Here is a 21,122-nt window from a genome sequence, read left to right as displayed (position 1 = left end):
AATTCAGGAGAACAAAGCAGAAAATTACATTATATGTGCATGAATACAATATGCTTCTGTCATATTACTGTCCAACTTTGCTAAATAAAAATCTTACAAGCAATGTTGTTTCCAATAAATAACAGAGTTCAGGACTGAGACTTGTTAACGTGCGAAGGAAAGAAAACCAAAACATAATAATAATAAAAGGATTTGAAGACATATTCAATACCTGTTTGGGGTCCAGTCAAAAGATACAATCAATATATGTTCATAACAGAGTGTGGCTCTTTTAGAATTTACTCAATTTGTTAAATTATTAAAATGTGTCCACAAGAGAGAGGTTCTCATGTTTCACCTCTAGGTGGCGGGCTGTCATTCGCACGTCCCTCCCTCCTCATCCATCATGGCGTCCTCCGGCTCGGCTTCATCACCTCCTCCTCCCTCCATCACCGGGGCGGGACCGCGGCGCGGGTCGCGCTCGCTGCCAGGCGTTGGGCACTTCCGGCGGGCTCGGGTTTCCTTCGCCTCGGTATTTAAATGGAGCTGCAGGACATCAGCTGCTGTCCCATTCAGAGCCGAGCCGTGACAGACCGGGACAGAAAATAACCTGCAGCGCTAAAAACACAAAAATCAAAACATCTCCCTGTGAATATTGTATCTTTGAGAGGAGAACCAGAGAGTGGTTGCGGGGGTTTTGTTGCGGGAGCAGCGGAACAATAACCGGGGCTGTGACAGCAGCTCGGTGCGTCGTGTTGGGGGGGGGGATTGCTCCGCCGGATCCTCCTGGACCGAACCGAGCTGCGGTGACGTGATGTCGAGCACGACAGCAAGGATTTCGGGTTTTATTTGATTTGTCTGTGTTTATTTACTGAGAGACAGATAAACAAGCTGAAGGTGGTGTTGCTGTGGCCCAGCAGGATAAAGTGGCCTGGACTACAGAGGACTGATGGACTGGATGATGAGAGACAGCATTTGAAGGGTCAGGTTTAAATTCTAATACATTTTTTTATTATGGACAAAAGCTGATGCTGAATGTTATATCAGGTCCAACATTTAGAATAGCAGGCCTCACACTGTTATTTCTTCTATAATATTTCTGCATTTTTTTTAGATTTGTGCATTTTTTTCCCCCCAAATACAGATTTTTAAAAGAAAATATTGGAGCTTTACTTTGTCTTATATGTGAAGACAAAATCAAGACCAACATCCAATCGCTTAAAGACTCAACACATCTATCACCAGCATCTGTGGCTTCACTGGACCAACACCTGCAGCCATGTTCAGCTGGCTTGGGACAGACGACAGGAGGAAGGAGCCGGAGGTGTTTCAGACGGTCAGCGAGGGCCTGAAGAAGCTCTACAAAACCAAGCTCCTGCCGCTGGAGGAGAGCTACAAGTTCCACGAGTTCCACTCCCCGGCCCTGGAGGATGCTGACTTCGACAACAAGCCCATGGTCTTGCTGGTGGGACAGTACTCCACCGGCAAGACGAGCTTCATACGGTGAGAACGCAGCACAGGGTTCATGTGGAAAACAGAGGGGGGGATCACACACACACACACACACAGAAACCCACTGATAGAAAGGGAGAGGCTGACACACCCAGACTGACTGTTCCCTCTCTCAGAGTCAGCAGTGGAGCAGTTTGACAGCAGGGTGGAAGAGGAGGTGGTCTTTCAATAAAGTTTATTTAAAGAAGATAGAACTGTAATAGAAAAGAGGAAAAACACACACACACACCCACACACACACACACACACACACAGAGGGACCCAGGAAGTTGTGTTGCCAGTATTATGAGTTTGTTGTTGTAGCTTGAACGTAGGTCTGGGAGATAAACATTTTCATGTCAGTCGATATCTATCATCTATTATTACAAATGGTACATAATTTTTAATATTAAGTGTCAAGACAGATTTGTGCTCTTAATTGAAAGCTGTGGTTTTAAACTCTTCTTTATAGATGGATAACGACAACACAAATCTGAGGTAGACCACTTATACACCTCCCTGTGCTGGAACAATGCACTATATACTAGTATATATCAGACCTTTTTTATATTGCTAATAATGAGGATTATATTGTGATAGTAACTGATATTGTTTGGTTGCCCAGCCATACTTATACAGTAGTTTCTTGTAGCTGCTGCACCCATTTGAAGTTATTCTGCATACTGGTGCCAAATACACGTTTAACTTGACATAAATTCAGATTAGTTAAACCCCCTTCAACTGTAACTTAAGTTATCTCTACTTTTATACTCAGAAGTCTGTCAGAGCTGGGGGATATTAGCAGCTGTGTGATGGACCTCTTTTGACTGCTGCTGACATCTTGGTTTTCAGACACACACGCACGCACGCACACACACACACACACACACACACACACACACACACGCTTACAGAGCCTTGTCAGTAATTTGTTGAAAGCTACAGAGAGGATGCTGTTAGTGACTTCCTGCCATAAGACAGAACAGTGCAGACATCCCTGCTCGCTCTCTTCCTCCTCTGCTGCTGTCTCTGATTCTCACTGATCGTCTCTCTCCTCTTTTTTTTTTACTCTTTCCCTTATAACAACACCCACACACTCAGCAGCCTGACTCCTCGCCACTGACATTGTAGCAGTAGGATGAGGAATGTAGAAATTGCTGAGTAACCCTGGGTCAGGGCTGCGACAGTGGTTTCATATCGCAGGGTCCCACTGTGGAACAGGGAACAGCGCAGGTCTCAAGGATGAATCTGAATAATCTGCCAGCTTCTGCCAGCCTCACCTAAACTACAAGGGAGTGTTTGTGCTTTGTCATTGGGTTCATGTGCCTTTATAGTCACCGTTATGCTCACTTCTCTCCAAATAGACCAAATAGGGTTTGTGCAGAAATTCCATTAATAATAATGATAATAAAAACCAATAATGAATTCAAAATAAAGATAAAATGCATTAAAAATCACACCGGTGTGAAAGCTTTTTTAAAGAAGAACATATAAAAGGGATTTAAAAGCAGTAACAGATGCTGCATGGCTAATCTCAGGTTGTTAATCCTCCCAGAGTTTTGGGACCTGTTCTGCAGAAGCCCCATAGTTTCTATTCTTAGTCACCAATCAGGCTCCAGGAACTACCAGAAGTCCACGATCAGCTGATCGAAGGTGGCACCCTGGCTCATGGAGAGTTAGTAAGTCCTTGATATACACACAGGGCTTAGATGTGCAAAGCCTTAAAAGTCCTCAGTAAAATCTTAAAATCTATGCAGAGACAAACAGGAAGCCAATGCAGCGATGGCATAATCCACGTCATATGCTTTTGGACCAGTTGAATGTGATGCGAGTTTGAGGAGGACAGAGGCATGAACAACCCTATGTTAATCCTACAGGCTTTTAATAATGAGGCAAGACGGCTCCCAAATGGTGGTGCCGAAGCATTTCGAACTCCTCCTCCATGTTGGCAGATGGAACGTGGACTTAAAAGTCAAAGTAAATGTCATATACATTATTCTGTGTTAATTTTCCACTAAGTTTGGTTTTAATTAGTTATTTGATGCGATAAAAACAGGGTGAGACCGAAAGATTTAACCTTTGACGGCATTGACATATCAGACTGACTGAATTTCCGACTGTTTTTGAATGTAAATTAATATCTGTCTAAAATGTAGAGATCAAATAGATGGAGAGACAAGAGATACTCATAGCGGTTAGTCAGAGGGCAGAAATTTGAGCCTCTCCTTTTCTTGCCATGAAATTATTGTTTGTTTTTTTCAAATTTTGTCCCAAGATTTCCTTCAAGGTCACTGGACACATTTGTTGGGTGCAGTAGCGATGTCATAAAAGTCAAGCTGCCGTGTTGACAAATGTTTTCTCGTCGTCTTCTCTAGCCGCAGGTCGATTTGTGTGGGGCTTTGATGCTTTAAAGTTCATTAACTGGAACTTTTAAGGCTGTTGGAGAAGTCTTGGCCTGGAAACTTTCAGTTTTATCTTCAATGGGCAGGAAGAAATGTGATTAATGAATGTGCGCTCACACATATGTGGATTGCAAACATGCACATACACACACACACACACACACACACACACACACACACACACACACACACACACACACACACAGACACACAAATGTTTCCTCTATCAAACATGCAACCTGGTAGATGGTAGCCTCCCCACAGACAGACAAACAGGAGGACTACACGGACACGTGTGCAGAGAGACGTCTCTACCAGGCACTGCTGGCTCCTCCACAAGGTGTATACATATATAAATGTGTGTTTGTGGAGAAGCTGTACGAGAAGCCCATCTTTACATCTGGTTGCAGTTACAATACGTAAACATCCAACGCTTAAAATTTATGATCCTTTTAGCTGTAAATCTCTTATTTTTATGACCCGTGTTCGCAGAGTCGACAGAAACACACTAATCTTCATTTCGAACATGTGTATGGTAATCTTTGAATTAACAGCAGAGGATTCAGCTTTTCAACCTAAAAAAAATATATATGGGATGTAACTCAGTCATGTTGCCATGGCAATAGTTACAGATGAGGTGAAACGTATGCATCGGTTGCAAACTGTTTTCACGATGAAAAATGTGTATTTTGAGAGACGTAATGTGAGTCTCCCCGAAGAATGTGCTCAGTTAAAAGCAAACGAAAATCTACATCTGATTCTGTCCTCTTCCATGTTTTCACCCCGTCAGCTGTTCTTGATCACCAGTGAGGAAACACGCCTGTGGCAAGGTATTATCCTCGACCATTTGTCTTGTCAGAAAAGGAAGAGCTGAACCACATTCCTCTTTTTGCGTCCAAGGTTTGAGATCATGCTGCAGAATATTAGATACATATATTCACTTTTTGCAGTTCATGAGTTTACATCGGAACATATGCAGTTTCCTGTCGGTTCAGGAGCCCATCACTCAGATTAAGGAGCTGATTGAAGGAAAAAAATATTTCCTATGTCCTCTCCCTTTGTCTCATCTGATCACAAAACTCTCCTTCTGAGGGACTTTTTCTTTGTTTGGCAACAAACCTACTTCTGCTTATTTAGGAGCCAGTGCATGGCAGCTGTCCAGCCTGCGATGATGTAAAACGCCCTAATCTTCTAATTCAAGGCAGACTACGTTTCTGCTGATTTTTCAATCACATCTTACCATCTGTATCAATTTCCTTTCAACATGATCACTGTGAAAAGGCACACAGGGCTTCTTTTAAATAAGAGGCTGCAGATGAAGCACACATCTGTCCTGCTGCCTACAGATGAATGCAGGGATTCAGTAGTAATATGAAGGATGGTAAATGAACTGTATTTATTTAGAAAGTCCTTAAACCCTTTCTGTCATACACTGTCAAATATGGGGTTCAGTATCTTGCCCAAGGATAATTTGGAATGCAGACTTGAGGAGCAGGGGATTGAACTACTGACCCTTTGCTTCATGGACGACAAATACACTTACAATTGCCCCTTGCTAACTTTGGTAATCGGTGGATTGAGAAATGATAAACTTTTAAAGTGTTTTATTCTGTGTTTTGACAGCCTCATTTCTTGTATTGTACTGTATTTAAAAATTGAAGGAGACTTTGGGCCCAGAAAGTCAAGCCACTGTGGATGGGCCTGAAACCTGTGCTCTTGTGGATGTGGAGTGTCCTTCAGCTCTTGATCAGATCATGGTGACCTCTGGTGTAACAAACTAAGATGTTGCTGTCCAAAATTCCAAACTCAAGGCTTTAAAAATACATTTCACAAATCGTTTGCTTCTTGTTTATAATATAGTTTGATGGTCAGACACATACCAAAGCTTGTCATCCACACTACAGTTCAAAGTCTCAGGCAGCGTCTTTCAAAGTGATTGCTCCTTAGGTTTTATCTTACACTGTGTACAGATTATCAAAACCATCTCATCTCTTGTCTTGTTCGGTTTTACACCACATCTTATGTCCCCATCTCGCCCCCAGCTACCTGTTGGAGCAGGATTTTCCTGGAATGCGGATCGGCCCTGAACCCACCACGGATTCCTTCATCGCGGTGATGCACGGCGACACCGAAGGCGTCATTCCCGGAAACGCTTTGGTGGTTGACCCCAAGAAGCCCTTCAGAAAGCTCAACGCGTTTGGGAACGCATTCCTCAACAGGTAGAGGTGTACACATACACACACATTCTGAATTGGTAGTTAGGATACACTGATGGTAGATGTTGTCAGATATGTTTTTGAGGTGTGTGTTTATACCAGGGTAATGTATATATGATATATATATAGTATAGGAAAGACTGAGGAAGAGACTGGTGAAGAAAGAGAGAGTGAGAGTGACAATCCACACCACTGCTCTACATTCCTATGTGATTGAATTTCCCTCTGCTCACTGGTCAGGCTTCCCTCTGTGTGTGTGAGTGTGAGTGTGAGTGTGAGTGTGTGTGTGTGTGTGTGTGTGTGTGTGTGTGTGTGTGTGTGTGTGTTCGTGTGAGAGAGAGAGAGAAAGAGAGGGAGAGGTGCTCATCTTTGCAGAGTCATCCTTCAGGAAAAAGGGAAACTGCCTAAAACTCTTTACTCTTGCAGTAGAGTCCTCACTGTGAGGGCCCACCACTGCTGAAAGGAAACAGCGCTGACTGTCAGTGGGGATTAGTGCGTGGGGGGGATTCACAGTGAGGACGGCCGCTAACCTGTTGGTATTTATTCAGCTGGACAGAGAAAGAGAGGGAGAGATGGAGGAGAGGGAGATAAGGGAAAGTTAGAGGTCTGGGGTGCATGATGTTTGTTTTTAAAAGGATTTACACTTCTGTCCTGATACTTTAATGTCTCCTCTCCTCTTGTGTGTGTGTGTATGTGTGTGTAGGTTTGTGTGTGCCCAGCTGCCTAACCCAGTGCTGGAAAGCATCAGTGTGATCGACACACCAGGGATTCTGTCTGGAGAGAAACAGAGAATCAGTCGAGGTAACACACCACACTCGAGGCTAACACTTTTATCTTCCACTGTTTATGTTAGTGTGTGTGTCTGTGTGTGTGTGTGTGTGTGTGTGTGTTTGTCGGTGTCCATTCGCTGGACCCATTCAGCTGCAGTCCCCTTGTCCCACTGATCTCTGAACAACAATGTCAGCATTTCTTTTGGACACACGCGTGCATGTGTTTATTTTAGCTTGTAGCTATCAGGAGGATTATGCCTCATTCATTTCAAAGAACAGGAAGCAGCAACAAAAAGATGAGCTTCGAATGTGCTCTCTGTCTCTCACACACACACACACACACACACATTCATATGCATAATGCACACAATGTGTAGGTTTGACATTGTGTTGAATTTAAAACAGGAAAAACTCAGTGTACAAGTACTTTTACACATTCGAATAATTAGAAAATGTCATCATAGAGAACCACAGATTAATTCAGGTTACAGTTTAATTCAAATAATAAATTCAAAGTATTTGTGCATGTTTTAACTTTAACTTTTAACTATTTTCTTGATTCAGCCCATCTATATACAGAAAAAAACATTTATCTTATTCGCTTATCCATTGGTGCTTATCTCTTTAAACCCAGGTAGGATTATGGTTGTTTTCTGTTGTCACTTGAATGTGGTTTTTCATTTTACTTAGCATACATACTAAACTCGACAGAGAGAGAGAGAGAGGACAGTGGGAAGAGAAGTTTAGGTGTGAAAGGATCACGAGAAACGTTCCCAGCTCTCTTACAGGTTGATGTGTGTCCGGCATGGCTGGGATTCCCAGAGCTGAAAGCTGGTATCACCATACCAACGACGAACATCAACAAAAGAGCTGGGATAATTAAAGACGACTGTAATTTAGTCTTTTAACATTCATCCCATTCCTCTGTCCATTCCATCCTTTTGTTTGTTCTCTCTTAAAGGAGACATATTATGCTTGTCCATTTTTATTTTCCTTAATGGTGGTATGTGTATGTCAATGTTTTGCAAAGTTAAAAAAGCCTTAAGTCTGGTAAAGGGAGCTCCCCACAGATAACACTGCTCCTAAACGCCTCGTCAGTACTTCTGTATGTCACATGACATAATGCACGCATAATGGTTAGTCTAGCACGCCCCCAACAAAGTAAGGTCAAATGAGAGTAGAGAGCAACATTTCCTGCACACCCTGGAAAGCGGTTGACCAATCACAAGAGAGTAGGCCAACTGGCCAATCAGATCAGACTGGGCCTCATTGGAAAGGCGGGCCTTAAAGAGACAGGATTTGAATCCAAGTGTTTCAGACAGAGGCTGAAAAGAGGAGCTACAGCAATTGACTGTGATGAAAGTGTTGTTTTCTGAACATTAAAGCATAAAAACCTTTTCGGGTATTAACCCAAATTAAAATTAGTTTTATAGAATATGACTGTAAAATGTCTCATTTTAAATTAACATTGGTGATTTTGCCTCAGTCTTTTTTTTTCTGCCAAAAGAGCCCAGACTTTTACTTTCTTTTTACTTTCATCATATGTGGATATTTGTAATATTAACTATTATCACAGTACATCTATCAACAGTTACTCCTCACAGTATCTCAAAAAAAGTTAATACGATAATGAGATTTAAAAAGAATGTTGTTATTTAACTAATTTGTAAGCTGGCGTGCTAGCATAACATTAGTTCTGTTGTATCAATATCAAATAACAGGATCAGTGGATTAGCACTGGTGCAATCAGAGCAAATGCTGGTGAAAGAATCTGATATTAATGTCATTCATATGCACAACATTATAAAGAGAGTATCTTGAATTTCAGGGTGTTGACACGATGAAACATGCAAGCACACACACATGCAGTTTCAAAGGCTAAATAAAAACAAGGAACAAACTGTGGTCTCTGGGTTCAGTGCATTACCTCATACTAGGGTTGGGTCTTTTGTGGATTTTCCTCAGAACTGGAGCTTGGAAACATTTTAGGCACAAGAACATAAATTGTTATCTGCAGCTTTTCTGTGGAGAAACAAGAAAGAAATGCTGCATCAGCACCAACAGAATGTCTCTATTATTTTCCACGAGGTCTCAGTCCAAGGGTTCGTTAAAACCTTGTTGTCAAACCAAATAAACTTCACGTCGAGGTGTGGCCTGAACATTATCTGTTTAGATGTAACAAAAAATACAGGCTAATACTTAATGTCCACTGAGTCAGCACAGATGTTTTCTCTGAGGACAAAGTCTGTGTGTGGTCAAGTTGTTTTGTGTGTATGTTAATTTTCTTCATTCTTTTTCATCCACTTGTTTAGTGCATGAATGTTTTCATGTTTTATTTGTGTGTATGAATGTTGTGTCTCATTCTTTGGTTTTTAACTCGTATCTTAATTTGTGTGTGTGTGTCTCTAGATGAAGAGTTGTCAGGCTATAGCCTCCTACATAGATGCCCTTATGGAGGTATTGTAGAAAATGAATCGGCACCAACCAACTGCAAAAAGCCTGAATATAATGATATCTTGGCTTTAAAGAATTTGTGGACTGTTGCATGTTCTTCCTCAGACTCTTTCTCATATGGTTTGGAAAAAAAACACACAAAAAAACCCCAAATTATATATATTTGATATATTAGTCCAATTAATCACATACTGCTGTGAAGGAAACTGACTGATGGATCAATGTAAGAGAATTTCTCTAGTGGGCACGTTGATGATGTTTTTAACTCATGATGGAAGCAAAACACAGAAAAGACAAAAATGAAAACCAATATATCTGCAATAATAAAAAGGTGCCACACATGTAGAAGTAGTTTCAACTTGGAAAGAAGAGATTTGAGAGCTTTCCACACCAGGATTTCTACATCAGGTCGTGCCCCCTGCATGCTCTACCAAAGCACCATCACATTTTCCTGATGTTGGCCCAGGCCTAACTCCAGCTGCATTCTTCCTATATGAAAGTGTCTGAAAACTTTAGAGAAAGATAATTTCACAACCAGACATTCTCGGGGGGAGATGCTCTCTTTCTACAAGATCTTTCTAAATTGAAGATAGGTAGGAATATTCAAAAGCCCAAAAATAACTCAAGTGAAACCTATACCACATTTTAGCCCCTCTCTGATAATACTTCAAAACTATCCTGAGATTTATTTCGTTACTATATGATATCCAGTGAAATGAACATTGCAGCCTTTCAGAGATTAATCTTGTTTTCGAACCAAACCATATGAACAGTGCTCTTTGTGAAGAACAAACCACTTAAATTCTCTCTTAACTCTCCGCTCCAGCAGCAGCAGGCCTCTGTCTCCTCTCGGCTGTGCTCACACAGGAACAAAAAGAAACATATTTCCATGTTTCACATGCTTATTGTTACCATTGCTTAACTCCTGCTCACGTCATATGAGGGGACTTTTGAATTATCAACATCAATTGGTCCTGGAAGATGACCATTTCCATTCATTTCTAGAATCTCAGCAATCTTAGAAGTTTTGTTTAACAATCATGAGCCATTTTAGAAAGACTCTTCGTCCTTGAGAGAAAGTGATTCCTCTGCTTGGAGGAGCAGCTGTGCAGCTACAGTATGGGGATTTTTACCACAGCTGGGTCTGTACAGTGAGATTAGTGTATCAGTCCAAGTCGGAATCAAATATTTGTAAAGTGATAACTTGATTGAGTTTGTAGAGTGAAGGTAAAAACAAACATAGCTTCTCAGAAAACCCTGTATTAACATGAAACTACTACCAACTGACAGCAAATGCCTGCTAGTTGCTCTCCAGTAATCTCAACTGTAACAGGTTTATACCGCTGACTCTGCATCGTCTCTGAAGTGTCCTTCAGTGTGGGTTGTAAATTTCAGCTCTCTAATCCTTTAGTTCTGCTCTTTTGTTCTTTGTTCTCCTCTCATATCCTGTGGAATTCCTCCAGGTAAGAGTCCTTGAGCGAGACAGAATGTCACAAGAGTCAGTGATGGCATCCTGCCGACAGACTCAGTCACTGACTCATTTATTTAAAATGTTCATATCTGCAGGCGTGAACTCATTCAGTCATCCTTGTTATAACTGCATTTTCACTTTCACTCTTCACATAAATTATTCTAAAGACTGAGGAGTCCTCTTATTGAGTTTGAACCTTGGCTGCACAATCTTCTATTAGTAAACAGACGTTTCTTGTCTCTCAACATGGTGCAATGTGGGCGTCCCTCCTCTATGACCTGAAGCCTTTCTAAGGCCTTTCTCTTGAGGAGGTTGCAACATCACAGTCCATGCTCACATTTTTTGGATAACAGATGATGTTCATCATCAGTGTAAATACTTGAACTGAAATTGTGGTCTGTTCAAATGCCTCTGGGGACACCAGAATGGGATGAGAGCAAAGAAAAGAGAAAGAGAAACAAACCTTTCTTATCTGCAACATTTATTCTTGTATTTCACACTGTGACTATTGCCCTCCCTCCTCCTCCTCCTCCTCCTTTTCTCAGGGTATGACTTTGCTGCAGTCCTTGAGTGGTTTGCCGAGCGAGTGGACAGGATCATTTTACTGTTTGATGCCCACAAGCTGGACATTTCCGATGAGTTCTCAGAGGTGATAAAGGCCCTGAAGAACCACGAGGACAAGATCAGGTAATCTACGACTGCTCGACGTCCTCGTACCCAAAGCTACACAAAGTAGTCCTGAAGTCTTCCTCACTCAGTGCATACACATAAACCCTAATGAGGATTCATGTCACATTAATGTGAGATGTTCTCTTTGGTTGTTTTTTCGTCAGGGTTGTGCTGAACAAAGCTGACCAGATAGAGACCCAGCAGTTGATGAGAGTCTACGGTGCCCTGATGTGGTCACTAGGGAAAATAGTCAACACCCCTGAGGTATAGTAAACATCAAAAACCCATTTTTTAAAGTGGAAACTGTTGCATCATCCATTGATTTCATTTCTGAGAAGAAACTTGAAAGTCTTTTTTCCCCAAACTTCTGTAGCACAGGTGACAAGTGCAAAGTTAGTGTGACCTATAGTCAGAAAGGTTACATTTTTAGGAAATATGCTCTTCTATATCCTGGAATCTTTCTTTAAACCTCTCTGCCATCTTGTCCGTTATTGTAAAAATGTCAACGCCTAACTGGTTGTCATTAGGTTTGTTTTGGATATAATCATAAATTGTTTATAAAGATGACTGTGTGTCTCCACTTCCTCCCATTTTACAAAAATGAAACCAAAATTTCTTGGATATTCAATTTTGGACTTTTTCCTTTGATAAAAAAACTATTACTAACCAATGCACATTATACCCTTGTGTATTAATGGTTATTTCCAAACAAACTGATCAATATGGATTCTTGCCCACTACCTCAAATTGTCAACATGTCAAAAATTTGATTCTGATGGCTTGAATGGTCCTTTTATGTCTTTTCTATCGGTTCATTTCCTCTCTGTCACCAACAGGTGATCCGTGTCTACATCGGCTCGTTTTGGTCCCACCCTCTGTTGATCCCTGACAACAGGAAGCTGTTTGAGGCGGAGGAGCAGGACTTATTTAAGGACATTCAGTCTTTACCGAGAAACGCAGCGCTTAGAAAACTCAATGATCTGATCAAGAGAGCAAGACTAGCCAAGGTAAGAAACAGACACACCAACACACTGATGAGAATCTGACTGTGGCACAGTTACAGCTGCAGTAGTTAAAGGTGATTCTGAGACCTGGGATGTAGTTCATGCTGGACCAAAGCTTTTTAAGATTGACGCCTAATTTCTTTGTTCTTTTCATTTTTAACAATGGCCCTCCTGCTGTTATTGGAAAGTGTAATGTTCCGATGTCAGAGCATCCCTCACTCACCCTCTCCATCCTGTCCAGCTGTTAGCCTTGACAGAAAAAGCTTGTTGCTACCAGAGAACCAATAGAACCAGACAAATGGTCTTCCTCTCCTCCTGAGCGAATGATTTCCTTTTTCCTCTCTGGACAGGAAGTCAGGTATGGCGACAGCCCAATGCCTATTGTAGGAAGTGCACATGCACACAACTCAAACACTGGGAGAGATGAGTGCATTTTTCCTGTGTAATAGGGTGTGTGTGTTTTGGGATGAGCGTCAAGGACATAAGGTGGATTCTGGGAAACACACATTTCACAGGAGCAATATAAAAAATGACTTAATGTCCCTTTTGGTTGTTTTTCTGACAGTAGCTGCTGAAATAGCTTGAATGTGATGAATAAATCACTCTCTGTACGCAGGTTCACGCGTACATCATCAGCTCACTGAAGAAAGAGATGCCCTCTGTGTTCGGGAAGGAGAACAAGAAGAAAGAACTGATCGGCAGTCTGGCAGATATCTACAAACGCATTGAAAGAGAGCATCAGATATCCCCTGGAGATTTCCCAAATTTGAAGAAGATGCAGGTAATGAGGAAAGAGTGAAGGATTGCAGATTTATAAATACAGGATTAGAAAGATAAGATCAAAACTTGAGTATTTTTTATAAATGTTTTTGTTTTTATTTATTCTTGCAGGACCTACTCCAGTCTCAGGATCTCAACAAATTTCAGCCTCTGAAACCCAAACTCCTTGAGGCGGTCGACGATATGCTATCCAACGACATTGCCGGTCTAATGGTCCTGGTTCGCCAAGAAGAAAACCAACGCCCTAACCCAGTTGTGAAGGGTGGTGCGTTTGATGGCACTCTGGACGGCCCGTTTGGCCACGGGTACGGCGAAGGAGCAGGAGAAGGCATCGACGAGGCCGAATGGGTCGTTGCGCGTGACAAACCGGCTTACGATGAAATTTTCTACACCTTATCTCCCGTCAACGGAAAGGTGACAGGGGCCAACGCCAAGAGGGAGATGGTGAAGTCAAAACTGCCCAACACAGTGTTGGGAAAGATCTGGAAGCTGGCGGATATCGATAAGGACGGGATGCTGGATGATGAGGAGTTTGCGTTGGCCAATCACCTGATAAAAGTGAAACTGGAAGGACATGAGCTGCCTCCAGAGCTGCCTGCACACCTGGTGCCGCCGTCTAAGAGGAAAATAGCAGAGTAAATGTAAGATTATCCCCAACTCCCTGCTCCGAAACCTGTAAGTAGACCTCCACCATTAACCCCATCCCTAGAGAAAAGGATTCCCAATAGAAGAGGATGTTTCCTGTAGCATCACAACAAGAATGAAAAATGAAAAAGTAGACTACAAATTCCAACTCCCAGTCTTCATTGTAGCTTCACCCGCACATCTGCAGTCTTTCCTTTCCTTCAATTCACAAATATTCAAACAAAACATTCAAATTCAAATAGAGTCAAGTTAATGAATTCAAATCGACTGTTGGCACACTGGCTGCAAACCTTTATGCAACGGAAAAATCCACGTTTGTATTTTTTAACACACAATTCAGGATTCAACTTTGTCAACAGTGTGTGAAGAGCTCGATTTAACTGCAACGTTTGTTTGGTGCTTTTACCAGGGGGGAAAAACTGGATCTGGATGAGACTTTAGATCAGTATCATCTTTTTTTAAATTCAAGCTGAGATCTATGAGTTGTTTGGTTAGAGATGTTAGCACAACTGATACAGTTAATAATTAAAAACACTAATTAAATTCTCAACCATGAAACACTGGAATACAGAAAAATGCAAGTTGGTTGTAAGTACTGGAAGAAAAATGGAGAGAATGTAAAGACAAAAAGAAGAAAGAAGGAAAGTTTCCTTGGAAAAATTATTTTAGGTATAAAATGCAATTAACCAGTGTATCCCCATTGTAATAGTAACTATTATATTATTATTATTATCTGTAATCAGCACAGTAGACTACTACAGAGTCGACTTTCACACGATTACCAAAAACATCTTATATTTTGAGTTCCTGAATTATTTTCGGTCTCCTGAAATTTCTGGCTTTTGTTTAACGGAGACATTTTAAACCGCTACAAAGACTTCCTGTCAAGTGTCTTGAGAATACACACGAACACACACACACACAAACACACACACACACACAAATACTGGAATAGTATTTTGACAGTGACACAGTGGAGCCTTTTGTGTCACACAAAAAGAAAAGGGTCTAAATAAGTTACTAACTCTTTAACATGTAAAATGTAAGGTGCTGATGTTGGCGTGTGGGTGGGGACGCCGTTCATGACATCACCATCATGTATCGGACAGAAGGACTTTGAATGGACGTGTCACAATTAAGGAGGAAAATCTTTCCAAGCGGACGAGAGACTAAAGGACATGGAGCAGTTTGTCTTTTCGAGGATCTTTGAAACGGTTGTGAATGTCACTAACCCGCCTGACCAGACTGTGACTTTAATATGAAACTGTTCTCTGGGTGTTGTTCGGACACATCAGCGCTCTGACGTTCTCTGCTATAATGTGAGGATGATGAATGTTGAATGTTCATGGTTCTGTGTGGGCACATCCTGACTCTTGTATGTATGTATGCATATGAACACCGTGTTGCTATTTGTAATGTATATGTATTGAGTCTTAAACATTACACAGGCTACTGATGATGGGATTATTCCAGTGGGTTATTAACTGAAAACTGATGACTCTGTTGTTGTTCACTAAACTAACTCTTCAGTCCAGAGAGTGAAGACGCAGCTTTCTGCTTATTATCTGATAACAAACACTAATCCGCACATAATTCTCTTTTTTGTTGTTGTAGAATATAATTGGCTTTCTATGTCATGTATTTTAACTGTACACATGTAATACATGTTCCTCACATGTATTACTGCCAGTATATGTATTCATTATAACTGTATATCTCCCCGGGCACAAGATAAAACACTAAACTAATTAAAATTGGACTGTTGGGAAGGAGACATTATTTACTTGTTTTGAGCCTTTAGAATTGATGTATTGAAAATTGATTTCCAGTCATTAATTCCTCTCCCTGTGACGTCCCTGTGCTTTGACTGTGAATTTAATGTACATAGGAAGACTACTGCATTCCATGAGCACAGATTGGAAAATCATCTATCTCATCTTGTGTGCATTATGCATCAGCTCATATTTCACATTCGCGTCAGACGATAAAATATGTGCTTGTTGAATATGGATTCTCCGCAGAGCTCGACTCGCTGGTTTCCGACCCTGATGGATTGCAACGTGAAATCCTGTCTTCTGCTAAATGTCCCCATGTGGAAAAACACTGGCGTTATGTTATTTTATCTGTTTTTAAGATGGCGATGCATTGATTAATCTGTACTTCACTGCTTTCCTGTCGACATAAAGAGTCTAAAATCATAATAAAATTCATTTACTCAACTTACTGTCTCCTCTTATGTCAGAAGCGGTCAAAGTGTTGAATGATAAAAGCAAACGAGCGAGGAAAGGATAAGGACGTAGATGGGGTCTTGTGGAATTGGACAATTTTACTGGAACAAACAACCTTCAACAATAAATAAAAACAATAGAAAGAATTTCATTTTGATCAGTTTGATGATGAGATGATAATCAGAATTACACGTAACAACTAAATACAAAGAACAAACAAAAAAGACTCAATGCATTGTTAAAATATACTAAGGAAAATAAAGTGCATTAAATTGTACAGTAAGAGAAGAACATTTCTTAATGATATTTCTCATGATATTTATCCATATCTTCAGTTTAGTTTAAGAATGTTCTCTCTGTGTGTGTGTGTGTGTGTGTGTGTGTGTGTGTGTGTGTGTGTGTGTGTGAGTGTGTGTGTGTGGCTGTTTGAGACAGGAAGTAAAAGCATCCTCTTGGCCTGTGACTCAAAGACCCCTTTAAAACATGCACGCACTGAGGGAAGATGCAGCACCCTCTCCTCTCACACAGGAAGTTCTGTTCTGGTCCACCATTTCCTGTCTGTCCTACTTTGACCCTCAAACTCACACAAACACATCCTCCATCATATATTTACGTAAATATTTTTGATATTCGTGATCAGTCTTACAAGAGTCAACTTTATGTTTTCGAGCAATTTCATATATTGTAAAGAATGAAGGACTGAATGTCTCAGCATCATGTGCAGTTTTTAGAGATACAACCATGAGAAACAAAAGTCTAGACAGTTATTAACTCACTCCTTATTTTTGTTTCAGTCATTGAGTAGATGTTCATGATCATTGACGTCCTCGAGCTCATGAGGCAATGAACGAAAAGAAAATCCACAAAAATTTGAAATGTTACAGTGAAAAGAAAACATTCAGCTATTTTAAGTGTAGTTATTTCAGTCTTTCCTGGTGAAACTACACAGAATGATGGAGAGAGCCCAGAAAGAGACCAGAGAGACGGGTGGATAGAAGGTGTGTGTGTGTGTGTGTGTGTGTGTGTGTGTGTGTGTGTGTGTGTGTGTGTGTGTGTGTGTGTGTGTGTGTGTGTGTGTGTGTTATAGAGAGAGAGAGAGAGATGAGGGAAAAGGAATTTTAAGTCAGAGACAGCTGAAGCGTTTGTGTTGGTATCTTATCATGTCAGAGGGAAACAGTATATCATGGTCAGTGTATGTATGTGAGTGTGTGTGTGTGTGTTTGTGTGTGTGTTCAGTGAATGTCTGTGATGGATGTGTATGTTTTTCAGCTGGAGAGGCACGGATGAGGAAGATATACGTCAGGAATAAATGTATCCACCCAGATACCCGAGGGAACGAGTATTTCAGAACAAAGGGTGGGGATGATGTTCTCCCACACGCACCCAATCATACACATACACACTCACACACACATTCTTAACAAATTTAATTTACCACTGTTACCATTTGTTTACAGCAAAATACATACGTGTTATGTATATGAAAGGAAAAAAAGAATTCATTTAGGATTCAAAGGTTTTATTTACACAAAATGTATGAATGCAATGAAATTCTTGTTTCCTAATTTATGTCTACCAGGAGCCGTCAATAAATATCTTCATAAAGGAACAAAAGAAATACAAAGATTTATAAGGAGAAAGACACAGATGTGAAACGTTGCATCTTTCCAGAGCCCATGGAGTTCAGGTTGATGTGATCTGTGGCAGGACAGCAGAGATAAGTGGGCAGTCGGGCGTGGAGCTGAGATTTATGATGGATCTGAGGTGGAGGTAAACATGGGATTAGAAAGAGGCCAAGCAAAGGCTGAGGGGGGGGGGGGGTGTCTGGAGCTTGTTTTAATACTTTTGAAACAGAAAGACCTGATGAGGACTGGAGCGTGGAGCCAGCGTTGTTTTGCAGACGGGTTTCAGATATGCAGGTGGGCAGGCCCAAACAGACACATGCACTCAGACAGGGAGAAAGATGAACTGGGGACACATGAGGGAGACGCCTGACCATGACATACTGTTGTCATCTGCTTCTCTTCACCTGCCAGCGATGAGCTTCACCAGGAGGTTTTAACTTGTGTGTATAGTTCACGCTATAGTTCACATTCCTCACCAGTTTGATCCCTCACTGGCAAAAGATGCCAGTTGCCTGAATCAGGACACGTCCACTGATGACAATCAAAGTGTGTCTGTGTGTGTGTGTGTGTGTGTCAGCTTAAGGGTGGAGTGGTCACAAGGTCGGACGAGGGGTGACACCCTACTGTTAATTGCCCTCTGTCTCCATGGAGACACAAAGTGTGAGGACAGGGCATGATAACACAACAGGACACACATTTAATACAAATTTGACATCAGTCATTTTCATGTTCAGGTGACGTTTCTCATATTTTCACACTAAAATTGTTCTGTCCTATAATATTCACCAGGGCTCGTCTAAAATCCAAACACTGACAGGAGCCGTTACGCCTCAGGCATGAATCTAAAAAGGTGGATAAACTCCTGACTGTGACTGCAGGTCCTGTCGTCAGAGCTGAGATATTCTAAACGAACATAAATAAAGACAACTGACACTTTTAGAAACGGTGTCAGCTCACGTGTTTCTGCCGTGTTTGTATCCTGTGACTGAAGGAAACAATTAGTGGGCCTCTGTGTGTTAAGAGCAACCCCAGGTCCTGGTGCTGGCCATTCCTTGAACCTTTTCCTGGCTTAAACAGAGGCCATGGACGAGGTCAACACACACACACACACACACACACACACACACACACACACACACACACACACACACACACACACACGGGAAACCTTGCATTTACATCATATTTCTTCAGCCCATGACCTAAACATACATGTCCATCATACTTCTTTTGAGACTCCTGCCAAACAAGCCTGACCTTTGACCCTGAGCACAACAATCATCATTGTTTGGAAACAGGAAACAAATCAGGAACATACTTTATACCTTTAAACAAGGAAATCATTCATCCAAAGTGTTAACACGGTTACAGTTGTAAACAAATAAAGTCCATTGTATTAGGTTTTGTATTATTGCAAGAATTTTAAATAGCATATAAATTAATATTTTACCTTTCAAATATTTCATTTTATAATGCTTCTGTATTCTTATTTATTATATATTTGCCTTTGACATTGTTTTAAATGTGATAAAGTTTCAAAGCGTCTGGAAGGACTCAGTTGTGTAACAGCCTGTATGGAGACACTGTATCTCAGGAAAAAGAAAACAACATGACAATATTTCACATTCCTGTTACACAGAGCGATAAGACAACATGCCTGGCTGCTGTGATCCAATGTTTCCTCCATGTGTTACGATTTCCATTTGAATGACCTGCATATACAGGATGTTGCTGTTTGATAAGCTCAGATAAAATGATGGCGTTTGATTTCATTTGCATCAAAACAAGAAGCCACACCTTAGATATTCTACTATTTTTTTCTCGGTATCAGTGACAGATACTATTTACTGCCCAGAACAAATGCTAATTCGAGAAGATGCAGGATGGTTTTAACTCACTCAGGGTGTGAACGAAATCTTTCCTGTGCTGATCCCATTTCTGTAATGATATTAATAATGATTACGTATGAAATGAATTGTGAAGTCCATCCTCTTCAGTTCATCCTAGGTTCTGTCATTTCCCTGTATGGTGTGTGCACATGCAGGAAGAAAGTTTTCATCATTGTAATGTAAGAATTTTCTATGTTATCAGAGAACATTACGTTCACCAGACCGACTCCGCTGTGGACAGCAGATCTCATTCATCCAGGCGTGGACACTCACTGGTCATTAGTTCAATCCTAACCTGACCACTGTGAGCTCCATATATCATTTCAGTGTGACCAAAGTGGAGTTTTAAGGCGGTGTTGCACTCGAACGCATATAAACGCAGGAATTAGACAGTTCCACATTTGTTGCTGTTGTGGTAAAAAGAGTTTTTTTCTTTTAAAGTTTCACTCCATCCAAAAATCTGTTTCACTTAGAATGGCGTCACTTCATTCCATATATTCAAAAGTTGCACTTTCCACAGCACACTGTAGTTTTCTTTTAATTAGAATTTTCAAATCTATCAAATATACTTTATTGTTCCCATGGGGACATTTTTCTTGGCCCAAAGTGCTACAGCAGCTGCAGAACAGTACATTGAGCAGCAAACAACAAAAAATAGTAAGGACATACTGTGAAAGACCCAGAATATTAATGCAGAATAAAAGTGAGTTAAATATTACACCTGCCCTAAAAACACTTAAAAAGATAAAACACTAAAAGGTTAACATGCATAGAAGACGAAAAACTAAAACTGTAATGTACAATGCATGAAAAGTAAATGTACTTTGTTAGGTCCCACCACTGCTTGAATGTCATTTCACTTCATGCAACCAGATCCATCCTGTCTCCATCAGCACCTGCTTCCCTTTTACAGTCTGACATTTGTAAAATTAGCGCTGCATGTGTCATGTTTTTCACTTTATTGCAGGTGGATCAGTCATCTGAACGAAGCCCAGAGGAAGACTGCATCACTTGATGAGCGAACGTCTGTCATCTGAGCAGGTCAAGGGCCAGGACAAGGAGAGGATGTGCCGAGAGGAGACAGTGGACATTGTTTGAGAAACATTTTCCTCTGTAAGTGACAGACAGGATGTATTCTCAGAAGACACAGAGCTTGTATATAAACACCAGGGTAATTAAAGCTCAGCAATAAATGTGTCAATAAAAAAAATAGAAAAATGCAACTACACTTGGCATTGGCTTCTCCTCTCTCCTGGTTTGTAGAAAAAAATTACTTTCCATCCTTTGTTTTTTTAAACCCTGTCTAGAAATTCTAGTCATTGTGAAAATGATGTACATGAGTTTTCAAATATCAATTTATGATAAAGGTATAAGGTGTAATATCATTTATGTAAGAAAAGATTTCTATGTTCAGATGAAACTAATCTAACAGATTTTCTGGTGATGTATCATTAATCTGCGATTGGAACAAATTAAAAAGAGAAACTGATCAAAGACTA

At 40.8% G+C, this 21,122-nt stretch overlaps 1 protein-coding gene across 1 annotated transcript; it reads left to right on the top strand.

Moving 5' to 3' along the window:
- Positions 1-500: 500 nt before the first annotated feature.
- On the top strand, positions 501-16,100 carry ehd3 (EH-domain containing 3). Its single transcript, XM_020091930.2, has 9 exons — positions 501-961; positions 1,124-1,482; positions 5,915-6,091; positions 6,792-6,889; positions 11,329-11,470; positions 11,617-11,716; positions 12,289-12,459; positions 13,073-13,237; positions 13,348-16,100. The coding sequence occupies exons 2-9, from the start codon at positions 1,259-1,261 to the stop codon at positions 13,873-13,875; spliced, it is 1,605 nt and encodes a 534-aa protein (XP_019947489.1). The 5' UTR covers positions 501-961; positions 1,124-1,258; the 3' UTR covers positions 13,876-16,100.
- The last annotated feature ends 5,022 nt before the right edge of the window (positions 16,101-21,122 follow it).

Source organism: Paralichthys olivaceus, chromosome 19 (assembly GCF_024713975.1).
Source record: "Paralichthys olivaceus isolate ysfri-2021 chromosome 19, ASM2471397v2, whole genome shotgun sequence".
Classification (NCBI taxonomy): Eukaryota; Metazoa; Chordata; class Actinopteri; order Pleuronectiformes; family Paralichthyidae; genus Paralichthys; species Paralichthys olivaceus.
This window is presented reverse-complemented; position numbering and strand designations above follow the sequence as displayed.

Bases quoted from the DNA above. Each gene is read 5' to 3' on its own strand.
- ehd3 (XM_020091930.2), top strand. From the start codon at position 1,259: ATGTTCAGCTGGCTTGGGACAGACGACAGGAGGAAGGAGCCGGAGGTG. The intron at 1,483-5,914 runs GTGAGAACGCAG...TCTCGCCCCCAG, and splicing joins GGCAAGACGAGCTTCATACG to CTACCTGTTGGAGCAGGATT. The intron at 11,717-12,288 runs GTATAGTAAACA...TGTCACCAACAG, and splicing joins AAATAGTCAACACCCCTGAG to GTGATCCGTGTCTACATCGG.